Here is a 9,502-nt window from a genome sequence, read left to right on the forward strand (position 1 = left end):
CCGCGGGATTTATCTGGAAGATGGATGTTGTTGCACTGAAGTATTAGCACTCACCAGGATCCTCTTGAACAGAGCGTTTTCTTTGGGAGGCAGAGTGACTGTCGGCATCCTTTACACTCTCTCTATCAGCACATGTGAAATGAGTGCGGCTGTGTGAGGCAGCGTCTTCCTGGATTTTTTACCCCCTTGTTCTCTGAGTCCTCGCTCGGCTCGATCTAGTGCCCGTCTCGGACTAACTAACCCAGCCCTCACGTGGTGACAGAAAAGCCCCCTTTGAGCCCAAAATGGCCGATGCGGCGCTTCTCCTCCGGGTCAAGCTCCTCTGCTGCTCGTCACAGACAGCAGGGGGCGCGCCATTTGTAGGTCACATATTTTTTACTACGAATAATCAGAGGAAAATAAACAACAATAGAGAAACGTTTCCATTATATAATGAACAAAACAAAACAAAAAAACCCGAAGTATAATCAGTTAAATTGTATGTCATCAGTAATTAGAAAAAAAATAATAAGGTGCTAGATTCTAATAAAATAAAACACAAGGTGGCCTTCAATTTTATAACATAGAAATAATATACATTTATATATAAAACACTTCTGTATTGTATAAAGTCATTTATAAAATAATAATCTTCGTTTTATGTATACGGAACTTCCCCAATAATATTAATAGGCTCATTGCAGATGTGTCAATTACATCATTATACTTCCTCTCAGTTGTACTGGATTAATTTCCCCTCTATATGGAATTTTATTTAAATCCAATATCGTTTCCCTGCTTACTACAGAAATCACAGGAATAGTCTTAAAGGACATATCCTCTGCATTATTATCTACTAAATATTTGAGATATAGCTCAATTAAACAACTTCTCTGGTGTTTAACACAGATTTCAGGCTGCACGCTGAGGTTTGTTACCCAGACACTTAAAATTTTAACAAATAAATAAATAAAAAACTTCAAATGTGTATTGATCTTTTCTGTAACATCATTACAGAATGCTGTTATGGAGCATATATACATATATGGATGTATTTATAATATAGACTCAACATACACTCTTAAGTCCGTTTTTTAAGCTCCTAACATGTTAATTAAAAACGGGATGCTGAATCAGTGCAGTTCTTGCCTTTAAAAATGGGTGTGATTAGATCGACCCTTTTAAATCTTTTAAAGTGATGCACAAGCCGATTTTATTTTGTGAAAACATACAGAAAAACATATAGAGTAATAAAACTACTGTTGTTTTAATCACAGTAGTCAGAGGAGTGTATAAAAGGTACATAAAGTCAGAAAAGGTTGGGTAAATAAACGGGACCTTTATTTTGATAGGTGATGCGGAAGGGGATTTTATCATAGAGGAGCAGATGACCGCATCTAAATAATTGCTGAATTTGGAACCGCGTGCCAGCATTCTACCATGTAACAATGTGGTAAAAGTAGTAGGTTAGTATGCGGTTCCGAATTCATGCCTGGATATATGATGGGGACTTTTATTTTGACAGGTGTTGTGGAAGGGGTTTTTATCGCAGAGGGGTGGTTGTCAGTGGCATCCTGCGCTTCTGATAACACTGGCTATCGCTCTCATTCATAGCGGACTCTTCGCGCCGAAACACTGGATGACAAACCCATCCGCTTGAGCTACAGTTAACCGAAATATTGCAAATATTAATTCAGCTGGAGGAGGTGAGTGAGCAAAAACATTTGTTTGGCTAAACACTTTAAACGTTGAACGTGCAGACAGCCACCACCATCATCATCATCTTCATCATCATCGTCATCACCCAGCTAACTGTACCGCAGCTAGCCGGAGGGCGTTATTACTGTAATGTACTGTTGTCAATATTATAAATGATCTTATTTAAAATATGAAACCATGACGTTATTTTAAGAAACCCAAAACACCAACGAGCTGGAGGCAGTTGTGATTAAATGTAAAATATGGCATTTAAATTTTTGTGAAGATTATCTTATTTTTCTGCTGGCATAATGTCTGCTATTTGCTGTTCTGAGCAACTATCAATATTTAATAAAACCTTAAGTAAATTATTGAAACAGTAAACAATAAGATCATCTTCTGATGGCAGATGTGTCGATCAATATCGGGGTCATCGTGTCATAAGATAAGATGTACCTCCACAAAGATGAAATTAAAAAAATTTTATTGAGGTGTTGTCTTTTGGTCACGCTCTTTTTTGCATGTTTTTTGTAGATGAAGTTGCGGTGGGGCTGGACGTGTCTCTTATTACTCTGCATCTCCATGGCAACATGGGCCCAGAAAGAAGAGCTGGATGATGAAGAGGAGGCTCAAGTGGAAGATGGAGATGTGGACATCGAGGCAGACAGTGGAGAAAGCTCTGAAGCAGATGCCAATGTGTCTTTTCAGGTAAGATACCATTCATTCAAAATATAAGAATTTGTTCAAATGGACATTTCTCATCTGAAATAATGAAATGTGTATCAGAAGAGTTCTCTATGATTAGTGTTCAAACAAAATAGCGTGAGCTATGAGCTTCTTCGGGTTGTATGTAAATATGCATTATTTGACAAGCGTAGGTAACATACAAGACCCCAGTTCCAACAGGAGAGGTGTACTTCACTGCGACGTTTGATGATGAGTATTTGAGCAGGTTTGTAAAGCTTAATCAGATTTTTATTCTAATAATATACACGTTTTCAAATGTGCAGCTTTTCTGCAGGTAAACTGACCAAAAATATTGATAGCTGATTCTGCACTCCTCAGAATTTTGTCCAATCAACGATGATTTAATGATCACAAAATGTATTTTGAATATATATTCTACTCACACAGCATGCTTTCTTAATTATTTATTAGCTTTATTAGCTTTTATTATTTATTTATTTTCTGCAGTTGGCAGGTGTCTAAAACAATGAAAGAGGATGCTGATGAAGATATTGCAAAATATGATGGTTAGTTTTCCAGCATGGTTTATTTGATTTTTGAGTGTTTCTTTATGATTATCTGTTATTAAATAATGCTGAAAATATATTTTATCCTTAACCCGACTTCTAAAAACATGTTTCTATATGTCTTTCATGCCTTTAGGTAAATGGGAGGTTGAGCCCCTGAAGGAAAACAAGGTGCCTGGTGATTTGGGCTTGGTGCTGAAATCTCGTGCTAAGCACCATGCCATCGCGGCTCTGCTTAACAGACCGTTCGTATTTAAGGACAAGCCTCTTATCGTGCAGTGAGTGGGGTTCTTAGTTGCAATTTCTATGAAATTTGAAAAATAAAGATTGTGCATTCTAACAAAATCCAATCTTTGTAGGTATGAGGTCAATTTTCAAAATGGAATTGACTGTGGTGGCGCTTACATGAAGTTATTGTCAGACTCAGAAGATTTAGACCTGGTATGTTCATCGACTGCTTTAGATGATCAGAACAGATTTATAAAAGCATAACATGAAATACAAAAAATAGATTTTATAGAAATTGAAATAGTAAGATACTGGATTTGAACAGCAGTACGGTATAAAATTGCCATTGTAAAGGAAATAAGTGATATCACAAATTTTAGGGGTAATGTGTGTCTTTTGACTCACAGGATCGGTTTCATGACCGGACACCGTACAGTATCATGTTTGGGCCGGACAAATGTGGAGAGGACTACAAACTGCACTTCATCTTCAGACATAAAAACCCCCTTAATGGAGATGTGGAAGAAAAACATTCCAAACGAGCAGATGTTGATCTGAAGAAGATCTACACTGATAAAAAGACTCACCTCTATACACTTTGTGCGTACACTCACTTATGGTGCTTTTCCACTGCATGGTACGGCTCGGTACGGTTCACTTTTTGGGGGGTTTTCCACTGGGTACAGTACCTGGCACTTTTTTTAGTAACACCTCGGTTGGGGTTCCAAGCGAACTGTACCGTTACCAAAACGTGACGTGTAAACTCTGCTGATCACGGATTGGCCGGAGAGAATTGTCACTACCTGCGTCACTGAACTTGCGACACAAAAACAACAGAACCGCTAGATTTAAATCAGCACAGCCAGCGAAGGATCGAACGCAACTGTTTTGAACGAGCACACCTTTTTTTAAGAACCAAAAAGTTTTGTTGTCTGTTGCGGAAGAACAGACGTTCCTCTCGTTGATAGCAGAGGAGCGGATCCAGTGAGAGCTTGTTGGGGCGAAGCGGAATGAAAAAGGTTTTTTTTAGGAGTCGCGGCAATAGAGGCGGCGCAACTATAACGACATGTGAATAATCCCACCCACTCTAAAGTGGTACTGAACTGCAGTGGAAACGCAAACCGTGCCGAGCTGAGACGTGCCGTGCCGTACTGAGCCGTGCCGAGCCGAGTCGTACCACACAGTGGAAAAGCACCATTATATTCCTATAATAGAAAGCATGTGGGAACTCATTACTAATCAGTATTATTATTATTACAAATATTATATAGATATAATAAATAATTGAATTAATCAAATGTTATAATTGGCGGTGAAATCTAAAAATTGTTTCACCGTATTACATATGAAATGTTACATTAATGTACAGCCATTTTTTTGTTTAATTGAAAGCAATCTTGCCTACATGTAACAATTTATATAATATTATTCAATGGTAAATTATTAAATAATTATTTGTACTCTCTTTTTCTCAGTTTTAAATCCAGACAATAGCTATGAGATCTTTGTAGACCAGTCCAGTGTTAGCAGGGGAAGTCTGTTGACTGATGTCGTTCCACCTGTGAACCCGCCAAAAGAGGTTGACGATCCCAAAGACTCCAAGCCAGAGGACTGGGATGAGAGAGCCAAAATCCCTGACCCAGAAGCAGTCAAACCTGATGACTGGTGAGGTCTATGAAAGAACCAAAATGGAGAGAATGTATTTGGCAGCTTGTGTTTTCTTCCCTTTTCATTTACATGAATGTTTACATGCCAGAGTTACTTGCGTCATACAGTTGTGACTACTACCTTCACAGTTTGTATTTAATTTCACTGGTAGTCATATGAGAAAGGAACCATGTGAATTTATGATGAGGTCATCATGTTATCTTGTCAAGAGAATGGCAGCAGTGGTATGTCAAGACCTATTTTTTTTCTTTATCTACCTAGGGATGAGGATGCCCCAGCTAAGGTGCCTGATCCTGATGCAGTGAAGCCTGATGGTTGGTTGGATGATGAGCCAGAGTTTGTGTCTGAACCCACTGCAGAAAAGCCTGATGACTGGTAAGAACTAAAGTGTTTCCTTTAATCTAGTGGCTTGTGTCAGTGCACAATGAGGAGCTTCTCAGTAATAATGAGGATCAATTTATTTGCCAGTTTAAATATTTATTTTATAAGTACTGTAAAATAATAATGTATGGATTCTTGAAGTATGTGTGTGCGAAATTGACAGATCATATCTCAGTATTTTCTGGGATTTTACTATAGCGGGTTTAGACCTGTCGTGGACAGTTGACTGCCAAAGCTTTTCATATTATGTGTAGTGGTCAGTTCACAGCAATGACAGAAATTAACTTGTTCATTAAGGGCCAACATGTGCCACCTTAAATTGATTTCCAAGGGCATTGTTGCCGTTTTAAGGAATTTTTGTCAGTCTTTTTCTTTTTCATCAGTAAAAAAAATAAGAACACGGTCATGAATAATTTCATGAAAAATTATATTTCAGGTTGGGATGGCATAAGGACATAACAGAATTTTAAGTTTCATGTGTGTGTCTCTTTTTGAGTACTGACCAGACATGGAAATAGAAAAATACAAAGTTTGTAGACACTTGAAGTTTTATTGTCGAAAATGAAAAGAGTAGAATTTATTGTGAAGTAATACATTTGAACTATTTGCAAATAATTATTTATTTTAATAGGCTAAATGACTGTCCTAACCACAACCTATAAACACACTTGAGCCAAAGCCACAGTTTACCATGTCCTAGTGTAGCCCTGAGAATGGAAACTTTGAGTTTTGTTCATTTCATTTTCTAGAAGTGCATTTTCACAAAATTATAATAATATGAATAATATTAACATTTACAATGTGCACACATTTATTCCTGATTCCCGAATCCTCTTCCGCATCTCTTTGCGTTTGAACAGACACACACAAACAAAATTATGACAAATTACCCACCTCGAAAATTGTTCTGGTAAACGTAGTCCGTTATGTATAATGTGAACGAAAACAACTGGAAAAACAAATCGGAATTGGATCCGTGCATCAGGTCTTAAACGGACAGCAGCCTATAAATACCTGCTGCTGTCATTAATGCTAATCAAACAACAAAACACAGCTTTGTTTAAGTTATAGAGAGAACACTATGCAGTGTTATTTCACACTTAATTATTACATTTCTGTGCCTGAATACTACTGCTGGACCTTGTTTTATTTGTAACTTTGTTCTGTTGTATTTATCTATGCTTGTAATTTGTGTATTTGTTCTTATTTTTTTACTTACTGTTCACTTGTCTTTAGTCATGTTTGATCTTTCTTAGTTAGGCTAGTAGTTTTTGCTGTGGCATCAAAGAAGTATTTTTTCTTGCTGATAAATCCGATCCGTGACTCAAAAACCGTGAGTTTTGTGATCCGCTGAACCACAAGTGAAATTTGACAAATGTTAAGTAGATTGCATCCCTGGATATTTCTATCAGTCGTTGAACATTTCCATTGTAACACAGCTGTCAAATATGATATAGCTACATACTTGCAGTTTACCTCACACTCTTACAGTTAAAATAAAAGCATTGTGCTGGAATTCATGCTTGGCCTTTGTGAACATAAAAATCTTTTGATTTGATTGAACTTGATTGGCCATCTCGATCATTTTGACATTGACGTGCCTGTATTAGACCCCCGAGTCAGCTCAGATGAGAAACTCGGTTATCTTGGGTGCTGCAAATTTTGTACAATGCCAAACACATTATTATTAGGCAATTATTCCATGAATCATGTTGTACACGTCAGCCTAAACTCCCTTTCTTTGATAGAATTGGTAGACAATCATCTGTAGTACACTATGTAATACCTTATACTTTATTTGAACTGTATTTTTACTCCTTTTATAGGCCCTTGTTGGTAATATTCTCTTCACCCCCTCTCTCTCTCAGGGATGAAGAAATGGATGGAGAATGGGAGGCTCCTCAGGTGCCAAATCCAGCATGTTCAGCTGCTCCTGGCTGTGGTGAATGGAAGCCGCCCATGATCAATAATCCTCAGTATAAGGGCAAATGGAAAGCTCCTCTCATAGACAACCCCAACTACCAGGTATTGACATCTGGAGTCTGGAGATGTTGCTAAAGCACCCATATTTTAATCGGTACAAGCAAATGTCACACTCAGCCTGTCTTTGTTGTAAACTGCCATTGTTTTAGCCAAATTTTTAATTAATGAGTTGGATACACTGGCCAAAGGTCTTTAAGTATCACAAAAAATTATATTCAACGACTTTGTGTCTTTGTTTAAAGGGTGTGTGGAGTCCACGGAAGATTGCAAACCCTGACTATTTTGAGGATCTTCATCCGTTTAGCATGGAGTCATTCAGAGCTGTGGGTCTGGAGCTGTGGTCTATGACTTCTGACATTTACTTTGACAATTTCATCATTACCTCAGAAAAGGAAGTGGCGGACCGCTGGGCAGCAGACAGCTGGGGACTCAAAAAACTGGTGGCTAGTGCCAATGAGGTATGCCTCTGCCTCTCACCCACGTTTTGCTCTGGGCATTATTGCTCATTGGGCTTTAGTTCGCTTGACGTTCTCAGACTGTCTTTTTCTTTCTTAGCCTGGAGTGTTCAGTCAGTTGGCACTGGCTGCGGAAGAGAGGCCCTGGCTGTGGGTGGTTTACATCCTTACCGTTGGTTTGCCTATTGGACTGGCTGTGCTCTTCTGCTGGCCAAAGGTATGCCCTGACCCCACAGAGGAGATCCCATTCAATGCAAAATAAAACATTTGATATAGCAGGCCTGAGGGACAGCTATATTTAGGCTGTCAGTATTTTGCTGTGAATCATATAGATGTGTGGGTACAGCGTAATAATTCATTACATGGTCTGTTTTCATCACAACAGAAAGATTCTGTCCTGTTTAACCATAATCAAAGCGGATAACAAGAGAAGCAGAATAAAACAAACACTCTGCCTACACACATGCACGATTAAAGGGGTCATATGATGCGATTTCAAGTTTTCCTTTCTCTTTGGAGTGTTACAAGCTGATTGTGCATAGATAAGATCCCTGAAGTTGCAAAGACTAAAGTCTCAAAACCAAAGAGATATTCTTTATCAAAGTTAAGACTCTGCCACGCCCCCATAAAATGGCTCGTTCTAACACGCCCCCACATATCTACCTCACTATGTGGAAATATTAGCATAATGCGGCCCAAATGTTCACGCAAAGAAAGAAGGCGTAGTTTCAGTAACCGCAGTAGGGATGGGCGATACCACTTATTTTGTTTTCGATACGATACCGATATTAAGGCAGTATCGTCGATATCGATTCGATACTTCTGAACTAAACTTTTAAATTATGAAATGTATTAAATTACTAAGAGTAAAATGGGTGATGATAAGCACTTAACTTTGTTTAAAACGCATTTTAACATTCAATACGCCTTAATTGTAATTTATTAGGTTATAATTTTGTTTACACATGATTCAAATCTACAAATACTACCGTTGAACTATGGGGGTTTTTTTCTCTGTCCTGATAAGCATTGTTCAGGGCTGCCGTTCCCAAAAGCTTTAATGCTTTCTTATGATACTTTTGGGAAACGCAGCCCTGTTTGAGTGCACTGTCAGCAGTGAGTGAACGCTCTCTGTGATTGATTAGTTCTGTCTTGCAACATTTGCGTGTCTTCAGATGAGCAGGAAAATAGTTCTATCCTACACAATTACTCGCTAACAAAGGTTATTCGTCCAATTCAATGCATATTGTACGCATTATTATAATTTTTTTTGTTGTTGAATTAACAAAATCACTGGTAAATAAAACACACCTTAGTATTGATATTTTTAGTTTGAGTATCGATACTTTCGATACTCGCATCAGTTTTGATATATCGATACTTTGGATCGATACGCCCATCCCTAAACCGCAGTTAGTGTTGAAGCAGCATGTCAGGGAGACGCTGTGTGTTTCTAGGCGAAAGCAAAAGCACTTTATTTGGCCTTCCGAAAGTAGATGCATTTACGAATCTTTAAGATGACTTACAACAGAACAGCAATGCATTTTATGGACGACCGTTTCGTGAACCTAGGAGAGGAGGTAATTCTGACTTTGCTATGACAATCTGGCGCTTCTGAATCAGCTACTGTTTTGTTATTAGTTTAAGTATTTGCTATTGACTGTTCAAATGTGGAGTTTTGCACATTGAGAGAGAGAGGGGGAGAGAGAGAGGGGGTCACATCACAAACACATACCAGCTTCATCACTGTGTCTGTCACGTGACTCTGTTCCCCTTTCGGACTCTGTCTTTACATTTATTTTGAAAGATGAAGCTCGCGATTATGGTAAGGGGCATTACATTTCCGACGAGTGCTTG

At 38.3% G+C, this 9,502-nt stretch overlaps 1 protein-coding gene across 1 annotated transcript in view; it reads left to right on the forward strand.

The window, feature by feature from the left end:
- Nucleotides 1–1,523: 1,523 nt before the first annotated feature.
- Nucleotides 1,524–9,502, forward strand: part of LOC107556507 (calnexin-like) — a 24,022-nt gene continuing 16,043 nt past the window's right edge. Inside the window, exons 1-12 of the mRNA XM_016239644.1 lie at nucleotides 1,524–1,685; nucleotides 2,212–2,385; nucleotides 2,556–2,629; nucleotides 2,872–2,930; nucleotides 3,067–3,208; nucleotides 3,290–3,371; nucleotides 3,566–3,758; nucleotides 4,634–4,823; nucleotides 5,088–5,201; nucleotides 7,076–7,232; nucleotides 7,433–7,648; nucleotides 7,746–7,862. Of these exons, the coding sequence (XP_016095130.1) occupies nucleotides 2,212–2,385; nucleotides 2,556–2,629; nucleotides 2,872–2,930; nucleotides 3,067–3,208; nucleotides 3,290–3,371; nucleotides 3,566–3,758; nucleotides 4,634–4,823; nucleotides 5,088–5,201; nucleotides 7,076–7,232; nucleotides 7,433–7,648; nucleotides 7,746–7,862 (1,518 nt within the window). The 5' untranslated portion in view covers nucleotides 1,524–1,685. The remainder of the gene's footprint in view (nucleotides 1,686–2,211; nucleotides 2,386–2,555; nucleotides 2,630–2,871; nucleotides 2,931–3,066; nucleotides 3,209–3,289; nucleotides 3,372–3,565; nucleotides 3,759–4,633; nucleotides 4,824–5,087; nucleotides 5,202–7,075; nucleotides 7,233–7,432; nucleotides 7,649–7,745; nucleotides 7,863–9,502) is intronic.

The sequence above is a fragment of the Sinocyclocheilus grahami genome, unplaced genomic scaffold (genome assembly GCF_001515645.1).
Source record: "Sinocyclocheilus grahami isolate Dianchi unplaced genomic scaffold, SAMN03320097.WGS_v1.1 scaffold571.1, whole genome shotgun sequence".
NCBI classification, from domain to species: domain Eukaryota; kingdom Metazoa; phylum Chordata; class Actinopteri; order Cypriniformes; family Cyprinidae; genus Sinocyclocheilus; species Sinocyclocheilus grahami.